At 37.4% G+C, this 16,337-nt stretch overlaps 2 protein-coding genes across 4 annotated transcripts in view; both read left to right on the top strand.

The window, feature by feature from the left end:
* Positions 1 to 3,401, top strand: part of erbin (erbb2 interacting protein) — a 69,631-nt gene extending 66,230 nt beyond the window's left edge. The window contains exon 26 of one of the 2 annotated variants that reach the window (XM_056736192.1): positions 22 to 3,401. In XM_056736192.1, the coding sequence (XP_056592170.1) occupies positions 22 to 129 (108 nt within the window). In that variant the 3' untranslated portion in view covers positions 130 to 3,401. The remainder of the gene's footprint in view (positions 1 to 21) is intronic. The other variant, XM_056736193.1, reaches the window with a different exon arrangement.
* Positions 3,402 to 4,218: 817 nt separating this feature from the next.
* Positions 4,219 to 16,333, top strand: zfand5b (zinc finger, AN1-type domain 5b). 2 transcript variants are annotated; one of them, XM_056735972.1, is made up of 5 exons: positions 4,219 to 4,347; positions 13,903 to 14,080; positions 14,187 to 14,396; positions 14,606 to 14,734; positions 14,841 to 16,333. In XM_056735972.1, exons 2-5 carry the CDS (start codon positions 13,924 to 13,926, stop codon positions 14,987 to 14,989), a joined length of 645 nt encoding a protein of 214 aa, XP_056591950.1. In that variant the 5' UTR covers positions 4,219 to 4,347; positions 13,903 to 13,923; the 3' UTR covers positions 14,990 to 16,333. The 2 variants fall into 2 exon arrangements, with proteins under 2 accessions (XP_056591950.1, XP_056591951.1); XM_056735973.1 differs by having other exon boundaries at positions 14,190 to 14,396.
* The last annotated feature ends 4 nt before the right edge of the window (positions 16,334 to 16,337 follow it).

The raw sequence follows: 16,337 nt of genomic DNA on the forward strand, positions 1-16,337 counted from the left end.
CACCGCGTTTCTTCTCCACAGGCAAACGGGTACAGCTTCATTAATGTCGACCACGGAAACGCAGTGTCCCTACTGAAGACCTTTCCCAGCACCGTCGACCTGATCATCATTCGAGAGATGGCAGCGTAGATGAAACTGAATCTTCACCGTCTTATTTTTTTACCCAGAGGAGTACTTTATATTCAGTCTGATGGAAACGGGCGGCTGTGGACCATGGGTTAAAGGGGCAGAACCACTGCGTCAAGTGGGAGACGGACAAACGCCTGGAAGGATGCGTCTTAAAGATTTACGCCTTCACTGTGGTTAGCCTGTTGGTGTAGTTCAACCAATATGAAAACCTGTGCTTTTTGTAAAGATTGTTTTTAATTTCACCTTTTTAAAATTTTATTTTGAAGAATACAACCTGCGTAGAGCTCTAGTGGGATGTTAGGTGTAGCTGACCCTGTGAGGGCACGGCTCTCTATCACATCTCACTCTGTTTTTTATTTTTCGTTTTAAAGATTTTAAAACCACTTTCATGATCTATGTGAAATTCTGAGCTAGAAGACAACGCTATGTGCTAGGTTTGAATGTAGAATTCTATTGGTAATATTTGTTTATTTGGTAGGATTACGTTACTCATCTGAATGACAAGCTCACTCCTAAATGTCATCGGCTGACATCTTCTCGACTTCTGTCCATCGCTTTTTCTCCAGTGAAATACGAGTCTTCTGTCCCCGCTAACTTGCAATCTTTTAAGAAAGTGCTGAAATGATCTCTGTACGTGAATCGTTGGAACGCTCTGAAGAACTTCAATAAGGATTGTGAAAGAGAAGAGACGTCAACAAAAAAAGACATTGGACGTTGAAACTGAAACTGAAAGTGGTGCGAGCTATCTGAACCAAAGCATGTTGGGACTGTTGCACAGGACTGCTGGCTAAGAGAAAAGGGACTTCCTAATAATTAAGCAGCGGCTGGCTCGGACTACAAGATGTCCGACGGCCCTATTCCAATGGCCACCAAACTGATGTTCACATTTCGAAAGTTGTGCGATTTTGAACTTGGTTGTACGGAAACGGTTTTATTCTTTGAAGAATGTTGATGTTTTATCCTCTCGCGAAAACACCCTCACATTTTTGTAGATTTGCAGGCGTTTGCTGTAAGGGTGTCCAAGGTGGGCAGAGGAAACGTCATGTCAAGTGCCATAGACCCTGAACTGTCCGACCCAGAGCAATACTCACCGATCCACACCGCATATTCAGTGGCCTTATCGGGCTGACGTATGACACAGTGGGCGAAAGAGCAATAGAAAGTCATTTAATTCCATTCGCTGGATGCAGTCGGTTGCGTTTTTTTATACGTGCAAAAATCCCATTTAGTATTTCTGAATTGATACAGCATTTTATATTGTACAAATCTTTTAAAGATGAAAATGTAGGAAATGACATTTCAGATTTTTGGGAGAAAAAAAATATTTGTGAAGTCTGAATAGTGTGCGAATGAATGTTTCGACATGTCCTTATCTGTGAACGATTGCACTGCTGTTTCAGAAAAATCCTACAAAGATGATCATCACCAGTGTATATGAAAACCATGACACCAGCTGATATGTAAAAAGATTGGATGAAGCGGCACAGCTTTGTAAAATTATCATTGTAATGTTTTTATTTGATGAAGTAGTTGAGTTTAAAGGCCACAAAAGGTTTTTTGCTATTTGTACACACGTCGAGGAGAATGACTAACTTGTACTTTGCTTATTTGCATGAAATCCCTCCTTTGATTGTTCGACACTGTATTGATTCTTCACTAGACTGGAGTGCTAAATGAATTCAGATTAACATATACTGACAATGTGACAAACCCACAAGTTTATGGATGTGAAGAGCACTGTCACCACTTCTGTAAGACCATTTTTTGGCATTTTAATTAATATCGACACCAAGCCCCTACTATGTTATTAGGCATTTTTGTTGCTTCGCAGTTGCAAGTGCATTTGCCACATTGTGCGTTGAAAAAAAACCAAACAATTCCCCTAAATTTTACTGTGAAATGATTGTGATGTCACAAAACAGTTATTTTTGTGGATGCCTTTTTTAATGACACAGTCTAGTGTAGTTGGGACTGTCATTCTTTTTGTTTTGTCTGCACAGACTCATTTCAAAAAGGTTGTTTTTTTACTGTCCCATCTTTTATTTATTTAGTACACTTTGACTTTGAGATTACTAATCGAAATGTAAATACTTTTTTAAAAGGTTTATGATTTATTCATGGCATTAGTGATTGTTTTTCAAACCAGCAATAATTTGCATCACAGACGCAGCCCTTTTAATGTATAGTTATGTGAAAGGTTTCTCTGGAAGCAGCTACTCTTAAAATGATTGGTATGCATTTATTCAACATTCCAAATTTTGTAAATAATTTTACTTTCCATGGTGTCCTGTGGAGAGAATAAATCAACTAATGCTCTTTCAAAAAACTTGTGTGTTTATCTTTTTCCACATCACAATTTTAATGTCCCAGTGAAATTTAAAATGACAATATTTATCATGACATATTGCAGCGTTTATTGTCAATATTTGATCAATGAAGGTGATTCTCTTTTTAAAACTTGTGTGCCATCATAATCTTGTTAAATCTGAAATTGCACTTCCGTCCTTTGACTATCCATCTTTGGATGACGTGTGTTAGAAGACTTGGCTGGAGCATCTGTTAACTCCTCTCCTTCAACTGTCAGTCTCCTGCCAGTTCCATTACAAAATGCAACGGCTGTTTTTATACATGTAATCAAATCGTAGAGAAGACTAAAGCCACGCCCACTGTTTTTCTTATTCAAAATTCCATTTCACCTGGAAATACGTCAATATGCATGTCTAAAGAATCTCAACATTCGGTTCACAGGGACTTTAACAGAAGAGAAACCCTCATTTTCAGTTTTCCAAGAATAACATGCTGCCCATCGCTTAATGCAAGTTCGACAAATCTGTTTCTGATATTTTATTCTGGCTAATGCACAATTCCAATAACAAACACTTGTCTTAACCTACAATTCAAAATAGTCAATAATCTGATTCATTGATCAATGTTGATTATTTCAAAGGGTCTTTATTTCTTTGATCATTTTTTAGCAAAGTCCTTTATTTTCACTTAAAATGATTATACTGATTAGATAAGATTATCATTCAAAAGGAAGTTACACCAAAAGAATATGGTCACACCAGGTTATAGTAATTACAACATCTCTTTATATAAAATGCATTTGGTATATAAAATATATGTTAGTGTTTGGTTCGTAATAGGTTGAGTTCTTGTTTTAAATACGCTTGGGACCATAAAGCGGTAGTGTTTTTTCCACATGAACTGATTCCCTCTGCTGTCAGGTTCCTCTTCTATATATAACCTGGGGGATAAATATGAGAATGGTTGCAAAACAAACACGCGGTTGTTTCAAATAAAAAGACCTCCCACATTCATTTCATTGTGTTCTTGTTTACATGATAAAAGCTTTACAGGTTATTGCGGTTTCCAGTTTCAAGATATCTAAATGCTCATTCAGTTTTTAAAATAGAAATAGATCAACAGAGATATTGTGAGGGGGTGGGGTGTGTCGGGCTCGATCTTTAAACCCTAATTTATAAGTCATGTAGTGGTTTGTAATAAAACTGATCTTCAGTCATTGGGACGGCGGTTGAATCTACATATGATACTGTGTAGACTGCTCAACATGCTATCTGCCATTGTGTTCTTTTGTCTGTTATACTTTGATCAAGATGAGATTGTTAAATGAATCAACTTGTCCTTCAGAAAGATCTAAAGTCCTGGATGCTCTCCGGGTCATCAGATCTCTGGGTGGTGACATCTGATACAAGAGCTTCTGAAGTAAAAATAACCTCCAGGAAACCAATGTACTGTACAGAGAGTGTCCACATATTGTTGTCTTATACCATCACAGATAGATATTGATAAGATAAGATGTTCTTTTAGGAAATCGACTAAAGAAAACAGTTAAGAAGAAACTATATAAATGTAGCCACCAACAGCTCCTAGAAACCCTAACAAACCATTAATCATTAATATATCCTAAAAGATTTCCTTCCTACTGCCAAATTCCACAGCACTACATCTGTTACTACTGGGCAGAAGGTTGTTTTCGTACAGTAAACTTGTTATGACTGGTGCAGGTAGCCCCGCCTCGTGGGCGTGTTCGCATCGATGACGTCACGCCTTCTATTAAAGAAAATTATCAGACAGCAGCCAGAAAACAGACCGAAATACACATCAGCGGGCAAACGTCACAGGCCGCCGCCGCCGCCAAGGGTTTATTTTTCTATTGTCTCTTTATTTTGGGAGCTTCTCTTTTTCATACATAAGGTAAGTTTTCATACAACAGCTAAGCTTAACCCTTAAAAACACTTTAAACGGTCATGCTAACGTGAATAGCGAACATAAAACAAAAAACAAATGAACCAGCTATTAGTTAATCAACCACCTAGAACGACTACTATGGTTATATATTAATGTAGAAGTGAGTATAATGTCATGTAAAGTGTCATTTGTTGGTGTAAAATAATGAACTTTGTGAACTTGTGGCGAGTTTAACCAAATATGGTTGTTAGCTGGTGATAGCATTCAGCTAACGTTAGTGTGATTAGCCTGTTGTTTGTTTCCATCCGTAAGCTACAATATGATTCGGAGAAGCACTTGAAATAGCTTTATATATTTATATGGTATAGCTAGCATGCTGTTTGCTATGCTTGTTAACAGATACGCTTTTTAACAGAGTTTCACGGTTGAAAAATGATTTTGTGCCAGTTAGCTGTGTGTATTCGACTCGAAAGTGTTTACTCATCGTGTTATTTCGTTTTTTTAATGTGTTAAATGCGTTCAATGTTATTGATACACGCTAATGTGTCTTGGCTTCTAATATCTTACATTTTCTGCGTTCATTAAAAACATTATGACCGAAGCAAAAGCCAGCCAGTAAACGTTAGCGTCGCGGCTTTAACAGAGTTGAATTGATGAACGTATTTAGTCAGTATTTTTCTCACGCAAGCAGTTTAATCTTAAAGGTTTTGTTCCTAATTTATGTTTTACAGGTGGATCATATTGTTTTTTTTAAACCAGGGCTTGTACTTTGGCTCAAACAGGAAGAGTATTTAAAACAAAGGATAGCACAAAGCATTTAACGTTACCATGACCCAAATGTAAATCAGATAAATGTCTGTATTATTGTCTTTACAACAATATGTAAGTTAACGATGTTGAACGTGCGTGAAGTTCTGTAGATGTTGTACTTTGGTGTTTGGGGGCTTTAAACGTGCATGTAATTGTGTGTAACGTTAATTAGCCACTTTGCTAGTATTAGCATGACTCAGTGGATTTCTCAACGAGGCCTCATGTACTGTAACATCTTTCTATAACCTGTATAAAACGCATAGTATGCTTTACTAATAACACATGTACAGCAATACACGTTTTTATATTGTAAGACTTAACATATTTTCCACGTCGGCTGTATTGTTGCATTGAAAAGGGAGCACGCTAGCATCGCGTGACACCCTTACTGCTTGTTTTATGACTTATTTTCCTGTTTCGTTATCAGTTTGACGCTTTGTTTTCACTTATTAGCTCAAAACGCGTTGGCTTTTTGATTATTTAACCTGGTTATCATTTAGTTCTTTGTTTTGAACTATATGCGATGGGTCTATGTTTGCTGTCGAGCATTCCGTGATGCATGTGCAGTCACACATGAATCGGTTGGAAAACAGCCTCATCTCGAGACAAACACACCGGGGTCATTTCCATTTTTGGTTTTATCAAAACATACACAGCTCGCTTTAAAGCCCACGCAGAGAGCAGGGGGTCTACTAGAAAGCTATGATGTAATGGAGGCAGGTCAGGGTATTTATAGCTTAAAGTCAGAACACGCTGCTGTTCGCATGGCGGAGGCTTTTCAGAGAAGCATGTCACATTGCACCCTTGTGACAGAAAACTAATCCCTTCGCCCACGTGAGCCCGTTAGGGGTACACACGTGACGGTTTTACTGGGGAAAACCTCTGACGTGGAGGTGAATGCTGCAATCTCGTGTTTACTCGGAAACAAGAAGCACTTGAACCTCGGTGCCCCCCCCCGGCCTGCAGTGGGGTTTAGTGTTATTGATTCAAAGTTTGCTTGAGCTGGAGGATCGTTCATCTTTAACATGACTTGGGAGTAACGAGTTGTCTCACCCTGTGCCAATCAGATTCCCGGATGGTCTTTTACTTCCGGTAGAAATTCGCAGAAAAGTGCAGAATGATGCACACTCTAACAGCTGATATAACCCACAACTCACCGCGAGGAGGTGGAGTTTAGTGACGCTCCACTGCATTCATAAAATATAAAACTGATGCGTCACTAAAAAGAATACAATGGCTATATTAGAAATTTAATCATTGGCTCCATACATAAATGGAGATAATAGGACACAACACATGGTCAAATGGGAATTCACAAGCAACAAAAAATAAAAAAACGAAGCGAAAAAGTGTTTACCAGTTGAAGGGCCATTGTCTAGGGATGCTCCGATCCACCTTTTTTGCTCCCGATTCCGATACCTGAGATTCAGTATTGGCCGATACGGAGTACCGATCCGATACTAGGGTAACATTTTTAAAGTGCACAATTACTTAATAAACTGTGTGCAAGGCATCAGGCTCAACTTAACATTAATTTCCTGACCCTGTAAAACAAAATAACAAACAAATGATTCACAAATGTATTGAATTATTTATTAAACGAGCAAAATAAAACAAAATGTTCACTATCTTAAACTTGAAATTCAAAATTACAGCGCAAATTAAGCAGCTGAATAAAACAACAGCTTCACTAGCTTGATAAACGGGTATTAATAAATGGAAACAAAACCTTTTAATTACTGTTATGTGCAAATAGAATTTAAAAATCAAAGCACAATAAACAATAAGGCGGATGAAATTGAGCAAAAAAGTAATAGCTTTACTGCTTTAGATATTCAAACGGGAATCGGCTGTTTTTAATGCTTTAGTCATTTAAGCAAAGTCCATTTACATTTGAGCATTTGGCAGACGCTTTTATCCAAAGCGACTTGCATTACTTTATCCTATACATTTTACATAGGTATTTGCAATCCCCTGGTATCGAGCCCACAACCAATGCTCTTACCACTGAGCTACAGGAAAGCTTAACTAAGCTAAAGTTTAGTGGAAATCAAATTTAACATCCAACACAGAAACAGATAAATAAAACACTAGGTTCCCTAGCTTGGTAAAACTGCACATGTAAAAATAAACTGAATTTCTATTTGCACAGACTTAACTATTATATATTTTTCTAAGTCAAATTATCCCCAAAACTCACCGCATTGACATCTTTATTTTTATATATCTCTTTTTTTTTTTTTTACGGGGACAGCCAAAGCTAAAAGAGTAATATAAGCAGATTCGTGCCCATCATGGATTCAAATCATTAAAATTGGCACGGTTTGCTATCAAGCTACGTTCTGTGCCTGAGCAACAATCAAAAAGGCTCAAAATATGTTTTAAACTAACCTTATAACGAAACGAAATAAAATATAATTTATCATTAAAAACAAAAATAAAGTTTTTTAACTATTTATTCATTCTAAACTATGTCGAGCCACAAAAAAAACATTTTTCAAAATGGACTAGATATGAATAACTTGCTATTAAAAACTTATTTTAACGGTTGGAGCAGATTCCGATAACCAATAATTTGAACCGATATACATGTCGGTGTAAAAATGAAAAATATGGTCAAAATTAAGAATAACAAGAGCTATGACAAAAACTTTGCCCAATAACCAAGGTATTACACGTTTACTATAGTAACACCACGGTCAACAGTAAGGAAATAAACAAACAATAGTTCAATCAACATATTTAACAAACATTATTGCCGTTTGTTGTGCCATTGTGTGGGGCTTGTGCGGATCATTTGAAATAGAGCACTCTAAGCAAGGATGTGGCGGATTAGAGGAGGCTGCTGCCTGTCTTTTTCCATACCTGAATGATGTCCGAATGACTGAAATTTGCTCGACATATGTGTGAGATCTTGGTCCATATCCCTTACAAATACATCTTGAAAATCATGAGTCACGAATTTTGAATATTCGATTCGAATTTTTTTAATTATAGAATTTCGAGTAGTGTGTGCGATCTTAAAAAATTAGCTGTGTTTTCACGCGTAACGTGTTCAAGTAACCAAAGGGTGGCGCTGTAACCAACCAATTTGGATGCCAAACGGGCGGAGCAAATAACGGCTTCAATTACGAAGATGATCGCTAAGGGTATGCTTCCGATCGGCTTTGTCGAAGGAGAGGGCTTTAAAAATCTTATGGAGTTTGTACGGGCCGAGTTTACTGTTCGTCTAAAAAAAACGATCACTGCCAGACTGGAGAAAGTTTTTCATGACAATAGAAACTGAAGCCTTTAGAGCTGTTAATTCATGAAATCGTTCCGGACTGTTAATAAATGCCGTCATTCGGTTTATATATCTTAACATGTTTTAAGTCTGGTCTAAAATCTTTATGGCTTTATTATATTTTCCTTGATCAACCACACTGCTGTTTTTTAGTTGGTATAAATGCGCATTCTCATAATTTACAAGGAAATGTCCTAGCATTATGAGGTACGACGTACTGTTAATAAGTGCCGTCATTCGGTTGTTAATATATTAATGATTCAGCGCGTTATCTTAATGCATGGCTTTATGTAAGATTGCCTATTCCATAATAAATAAAGCAGTGTGTCGTCATGGATTTAAAGCTTAAATTGGGGGAGGGGTGCGAATTTCGAATAATCTTCGAATAGTTCTCATTGATCTTCAAATATAATTTTTGCTTTAAATGCCCATCCCTAGTATTTGTAATCTGCTTGTTTTGCGTGTTTATGAGTGAAAGAGTGCTATGGTTGCGCTTGTGTAGCTTAATCGTCCGCGTTTCACAACAAGGAAGCTTCCGTCAAACACCCCTTTGCGGCAATCCATCAAAATAAAAGTAATTTATTTGAGACCAAGTTATAACATTGTTTTATTGACATTCTGCCACAGAGTTAAATAAAAAATTAAGTAAATATGTTGAATTACAGTATGATGTGCTCCTTTGCACATGCTAAGTGGTATGCTAAGGAACACACACGTTTTGTAATGTGGCATTTTCTGTTTGCTCAGAAGCATTTGTAAACTGCAGTTCTAAAGTTCCGCTGTAATGAATAAAACCTAAAATGTTTAACATCTTTTCACAAAATGTGCTTTTACATCAAATTATATAGCATAGGGTCGAAAATAGCATTGATAAGTACCGGTATCGATAAGCAAAATCTTAACGATACCCATCCCTACCAATCACAGCTTCGAATCATGTATTAGTCTTATTTTTATGACCAAAATTACTGGAATATTTAAGTCTTTCTCCGCAGTAATAAAAAAGATGTGGTGGCGCGTTAAGACATAAAGGAAAAACACTTATTACACAGATCTGCAGACACTCACTCACTGAAGACAACCGACTGTGCTAACGTGTATAATTGCCAAGACGGGGATTATAACGTGTCTGTCTGCACATTTATGCGCAATAAATTGCGAAAATAACTCAATCTGACACATGTTGCAAACAGTTTGAGTGGAGGATGTGTCCTGTGCATGTGCATTGCAGAGTGCTCGGACTGAAGATCGTCTTTTGAGAGCACGCGAGTACTTCATGCTTTGAAATGGTTTGTATTTGGGAATATGGGAATTGACATGATTTAAAATAATGTGCAAATGCCTATTCCGTCAACTGATGCGCTTTCACTGAAACAGCTCGAACTAGCAAATGTTTTCAGTGCGAGTAAATCCAATCCTTCCAGTGGCTTAAGCGTCCTGCGTTGATTGGCTGGACACGTGACTCCGAACAAATTAGATGGGTGGTGGGCGGGCATTACTCTAGGCAACAGACTATAGTGCCATGCCCATGTTCCGACAGCTCTCACTAAATCCTTGGCTGCATTAATGCCAAATAACACATTTCAAAATTAAATTACTTTATCTCCAAATCGGCTTTAAAAATAACTGATGTCAATAATAAAAAAAATGCTTTATATCAACATCGATAATCGGCCAGTTCGATAATCAGTCGACCTGTAGGAATGACGTTTACTCAGTCGTACACATCATGTTTGTAATGGTGGAAAACTGCAGTGAATACTGAAACTTTAGTTAGATTTCACTTATACTTCAAACGTTGTTGTAACTGTTTGTCTTATTTGTCCCTAGCTGCAATACAAGTTGTTTCTTATTATAAATCTAATCTAAACTAGCATAAATAAACTCTGCTCGGATTAACAAAATGCAGGGCTCTAGACTAACACTTCAGAGAGGTGACACTGGTGCTATCAAGTTATTCAGTTGGTGGCACCAGCCCTTAATTTGAGTCGTGGGGTGAGGTAAGAAAAAATAATAACTTGAACTTAATTGAAATGAATTGAATACATTAAAAATAAATCATTGTTAATGATTATCTTTATTTTATATTTAAACTTTCAACACTTGACCATATTTAAAGCACATCTTTCTTAAAGGAGTTAAATAAAGTAAGAAAGTAGCTTTAAGAGAACTCCATTCCTTTAATATCAATGAGTGTTTTTGGGTCCTTCCTTTGTTGTTGACAACAAACATCGTAAATGGAGATCTTTATAATGCTGCTGCCCCTTTAAGAGGTCTAGCAATATACTGGAGCATACATGTTTTGTTTCCTAACTGTTATGTTTACCGTTTTGTACCTTAGCCAGGGAAATTCTTGTATTCTGCAAATTTATTTCAGTTGCGACATTTAGCACTCGTCTGCTCTTTCGGTCATTCGCGATTCCCGGTTACCTGCGATTTAGGTCTTGGGGGCACTGATAGATAAGTGAATGGTTGAAGTAGTGGATACAAAAATGAGTGACTGAATGCGCCCCTTACACAATATAACATTTCTACGCATTAAATTTATAATACACAAAAATTATTATATTGATCGGTTTGACAGTCGCACTGGTGCGTGAGCCCATTAAGAAATATTTGTCGCACTGGCAGGATAAATTGTCGCTACATGTGACCATTTAGTCACAGTCTAGAGCCCTGAAATGACTCCTTTTGCTGAAAGAGATTCAAACATCCAAATCACTAAAATAACTAGAACTACATTCACTAGTGTACATTTACTGATCAGATCGCATAGAAACCTCAGTGTCTCAAATCGTAGTATGTTGAAAAGAGTATTCCAAAGATTCTCGAATGGTCTATTACTTCCGTTAGAAATTCGAAGTGCAGAATGATGCACACTCTAACAGCTGATATAACCCACAACTCACCGCTGCATTCATAAATTATAAAACTAATGCGTCACTAAATTAACAAATGTAAGTATACATTATGGCTGCAGTGTGCATTAGGGTGATGGTCCTCCGGTCTCTGAGCGGTGTGGAATCATATGTTTTCTTTTGAGATGCTGCGGCATGGATGACGTGCTGTTGTGTAATGCTAGCTCGATCCTGCAATGGACACACACCACTGTGTTCTCTTTAGTTTCCAACTTGAAATGATCCCAAACCGGGGACAGTTTCTGTCGTTTATCCTGTTTAATTCTTTGCCACTGTTACCGCTCGCTTCCATTTTGCATCCCGCGCCTGTGATTTCAAATGAAAACTCCACCTATCCTTGCGTCTTCCGCTTTAGCGTAGTGTAAGCGCAATCCAACGTGATGTGGGCTTTGAAATTTTAAAGACGCTTCGAGGCAGAGCAATGTTAATCGAGTATTTTTTGTAATTGAGTAACTCAAGGAATCGTTGCAGCCCTAGTATACAGTAAACATTTCATACGAAATAATGAGTGAATAAATACTTTAATGGTAAGAAGTGCTGTATTTTCACGTGTGTAACTGAAGAAAACAACACAAAAACAATATCTACTATTAGGGCTAGTGAAGTAGACGAACTGGAACACAGGGAAGAAGTTCTCAAGCGTTGATTACGTCATCTGAAGTGGTCTATAGATGATGCTTTGTCAGGTTACTGATCAAACATCCCTGAATTTTTTCTATAAGAATATTTACAATTTATTGGTTCTTGGTATCTGTTTTTTTTCTTTATGTGCCTTGTGTAATATTTTATGTACATTTATCTATGATATTATAGATGTAGTATATTATGTTTAATAAAAAGAAAAATGTTATTAAGACGCTACTGGTACTTTGTTTGTATAGAAGGATTGTCACAATGTTGAAATATTTCACTTGATAGATTTGTGCGGTTGCTTTTAGTATAAAGTGTATTTGCTGTTTGCGTCAGGAAGTTATCTGTAGATTGTTTTAAATTGATTAGATGGTAAGATTATATTTTTTTTAATGATTATTGATTCCACATTTGACAAAAAAAGAAAACCTGTTAATGTGCTTGAAACTGAAATGTGCAATAAGTGGTTAGTAATATGAATGTTTTATATTGACATTTGTTTCCAGTAACCAGTGACAAGTTACTACTGTATTTAGAGAAATCCCACATTAAGGTTTGTGTGATTTTGGTGGGAGTGTTTATGTTGTTTATATTTTGTTTTTGTCAAAATCACGTTAGTAATTAAGATAAGTTGTATTTGTATATTGATTTTCTGTCATTGGTAGTGGTACTTTTATTTTGAAATACGGCTGGTGTATGAAATGGCTGACTGTACAGAATTTTCAGTTCCTGCAAGCAGGTGACAAACCTGAGTTTTGCGTGTCAGTTCAAGTTGGTTTCTACAATGGACTTGAATGAGTGATAAGGAAGACTATATCCCTTTCATGTATCGTGCAGCCAACAAGGTATTTTGTTATATTTGCTAATTTCTGTGTTGTGTTTGAGGTTTTGTTAGTTATGTAAGCTTTGGTTTGTATTTGAGTTAATTTGCTTTGTACAGAAACCGCTTGTTTGCAAATGCTTGAGGGGAGGATTCTGCCATGACCCTCACTTAAATTTTTATCCATTTTAGCAAAGTGAAATCTAGACATCCAACATTTATAAATAAAATAAGATATAAACGATTTCAATTATTTAAATGAAGTAATAGAAACTATTAAGGGGCAAAATGACATTTAATAGTAAAGGGGGAGATAAAACCCTTATTTATGTCTCTTTTGTATAACATATGCAAGTCAAAGTATTTAACTTCCCTGCATGGATTTGTCAGGTTGTCATCTACACAAGTGTACACTTATAGCAGTGGAATAAGCAATTTTTACAACAATCACATTTTCAGCCTATGACAGCAGTTTTTGGTGGGCATCCTAATACTGTAAAAGACTACTGTTTTGATCTTTTACGTTACTGATGTCCTCTCGTGATTGTCTTCATACCATAGCATTTGTTATAGAATATTATTTGATTTGATTCTGTTGACTTTGGGAGACTGGGCAGGCAAACTGGATGTTTGAGGCCGTCTTGCAGGTTTAACCTTCACAGCGTACTCTGGTTGTGAAACAATAACACATGATCTTTGTGGCTTGAGTTCACAAGGCTTGAATTCGGTGATCTGGTGCCATGCCAAGGTGCAGACGTCCAACCCATGGGTTTGCTACCATCTGATTCCCTGTCTGCTGTAAGATACATTGAGAGAACATTTTTCTTACTCTAAAAATTGCCTTTGATTCACAATTCGGATTAGGATTTAAAAAATCTTAAATCTTAAGATTCAGCATGTTACATGTCATCGTGCCGCAGATGTGATGTCAAATCTGGCTGTTACTTTTCAAAGTCATATGACATGCGGCTCAAATTTATATAAGACTGCTTTTATCTGAAGCGAGGTCATGTGATTAAATGACGTAGATAACATGGGCTGAATTTGTTGTTTCGTTCTCTTAGTCTTAAACTTAACTCTCTCGTTTTTTTGTTTTCTAGGATTTGCCTGATTTCAGAGAGATGGCCCAGGAGACAAACCAAAGTCCCGTGCCCATGCTCTGCGCCACTGGCTGTGGTTTCTATGGCAACCCTAGGACTAGTGGCATGTGCTCGGTTTGCTACAAAGAGAACATAACAAGACAAAACAATGGAGGTGTCAGTCCTATTAGCTCAATGGGTACGTGAGCGCAAACTCTCCTCCACCTGTCCGCTCCATGGATGAATGGTTCATGAGATCTTTCTTTGAAGCGTGGTTCATCAACATAGATGTTTTTTTTTTGCAGTAGGTTCTAGCGGTGTAACTGGCAGTCCCACCTCCGAAGCCTCAGCCATTCAGATCATTGAAGCAACGCTAAACAATTCTTCAGCTGCTAGTGCCGAGTCGCCCAACAGCTCCTCTGGCGCTGCTCTTCCGGTTACACAACAGATGACTGAGATGAGCATATCCTGTGAAGACGATGCGGCCTCTCCAAAAGTAGAACTTCCCGAACCAGGTGTCTTATTGCTCTGTTGAACTCTTAGTACCAGGAAGATTTATTTCTGATAAAAAATTAGCGATGTGCAATGAATGAAAAACAAAGTTAATCTTTTAAAAATACAAGTTGCTTTTCTACCAAACCAAATTGCCTTCAGTGTTAGATGATAGAGATATAAATGTATGCTTTTATTTGCATGTGTGTGATTCCTGTAAATATCTTTGCAGTTGTTACTCAGCCAACTGCATCCACTGCATCTCCAAGTACAGCTGGTAGCGACGAAGCCAAGACGCCAGAGGCCACCAAACCCAAGAGGAACAGATGTTTTATGTGTCGCAAGAAGGTTGGCCTGACAGGTGAGCGAAATAACCTGTCCTGAACGAAAACTTTGCTTCAACCAGCGAGTCGTGAAGTGTTTGTTAGATCATGTGACGAGGTACTCATTTTTTTTTTCTTCGTCAGGGTTCGACTGCCGCTGTGGGAATCTATTCTGTGGACTTCATCGTTACTCGGACAAACACAACTGCCCATACGACTACAAGGCGGAGGCTGCAGCCAAGATCCGCAAAGAGAATCCTGTCGTTGTTGCCGACAAGATTCAGAGAATATAAATCTTGCACCTTGATTTTGCGAGAGATCGGATAAAAGGACTCGCGCTTGACCTGTGATTCTAAAGACTAGGTTTTTTTTAATTGCAGTATGGGAAAAGAATCGTCTTTCTAAGCCAATGCATGAGTGATCACTTCGTTTCCATCGTTCTATTTGATTTCTGTGTTTCTTCACGAGCTAAAACAAATAGTGAAAACAAAAAGAATGTTTAAGGTATCTTGCCAGATCTGTTTCTTAGTGGGCGAGTTGCTGTAAATTGGAGTCTGATTGTTGTGTTGAAGGCTGACCGTCATACAGTGTGATCGTTGCTCATTTCTTTGTGATTGTGTCCCTTGATACGGGACTCAAGACTGTTACCACTCTGCCCTGAGCGCCGTTGGAGCAACAGTGCATGGCTGGCTCATGTAGCAAATGGACGCTCTTTACTCTGGGTTGAAACGCTCCCCATCACGTCAGGCTTTCGACATTTATAAGTGACGTTTTCTGCTTGAGCATTGATCATCAATTATCAGGCTGTTGGAATGATCTTTGTTCTTTCAACTATGTGAAAAAAGTTTAAACCGTTGACAGACTATGTGAAAAATATATTATCCCATTCAGATGGTTCATGCAGCCAGACCAGAACGCTTGATCAGTTTTGAGCAACTACTTCCATGATACAACTGTCTGTGTCAAGTATGCCTGGGGTTAAACATTGTGACCATGTGAAACAATGGCTTTGTTCCCCTACAATCCTTTAAGTGAAATAAAATAGATTTTTATGTTCCATACTTGCGTGTTGCGTTGTAAAGCACCATTTTTTTAAATGTGGTTTCTGTTCAAGAAGTTGGATTTTTAAATGGCTGTTTTGCATGGTTAATGAACGGAGTATTTTAAAGTTGACTGTGTATTTGAAGTCGGTTTATTTTTTGCTCTAATTCACTTCATGTTTGGGTTTTTTGTGTGAATCTCTTTTCAATGGGTATTGTAGATTGATTGTCACATTCTTTAAATACAGGTAAGAAAAATGGTATTGTTTTTGTCATTTAATCAGTCCCATTAGTTTGCTTGAGTATTGTGTGTTGGTGTGAAAATGCAAGTATGTATACAAGCAGACTCTGTGAATTTTTTTACAAGGCTCACTCCGTTTTCTGTTTTGGGTCTGGCTGCACAGTACTGTTTGTTTAGTTTTAGCGAGTTTACATAGTAAATTAACCATCGGTTTTGATTTTAGTTATGCAAGTTTGTACAAACCATCTTTATTTATTATATGTATTGCACATATAATCTTGTTACCCAACATTACTGCGAAATTGTATCATGTAAATAAAATTATGTACAGAGATATTAAAATGTGTTTTGTTTCATTTC

The sequence above is a fragment of the Triplophysa dalaica genome, chromosome 22, assembly GCF_015846415.1.
Source record: "Triplophysa dalaica isolate WHDGS20190420 chromosome 22, ASM1584641v1, whole genome shotgun sequence".
Classification (NCBI taxonomy): domain Eukaryota; kingdom Metazoa; phylum Chordata; class Actinopteri; order Cypriniformes; family Nemacheilidae; genus Triplophysa; species Triplophysa dalaica.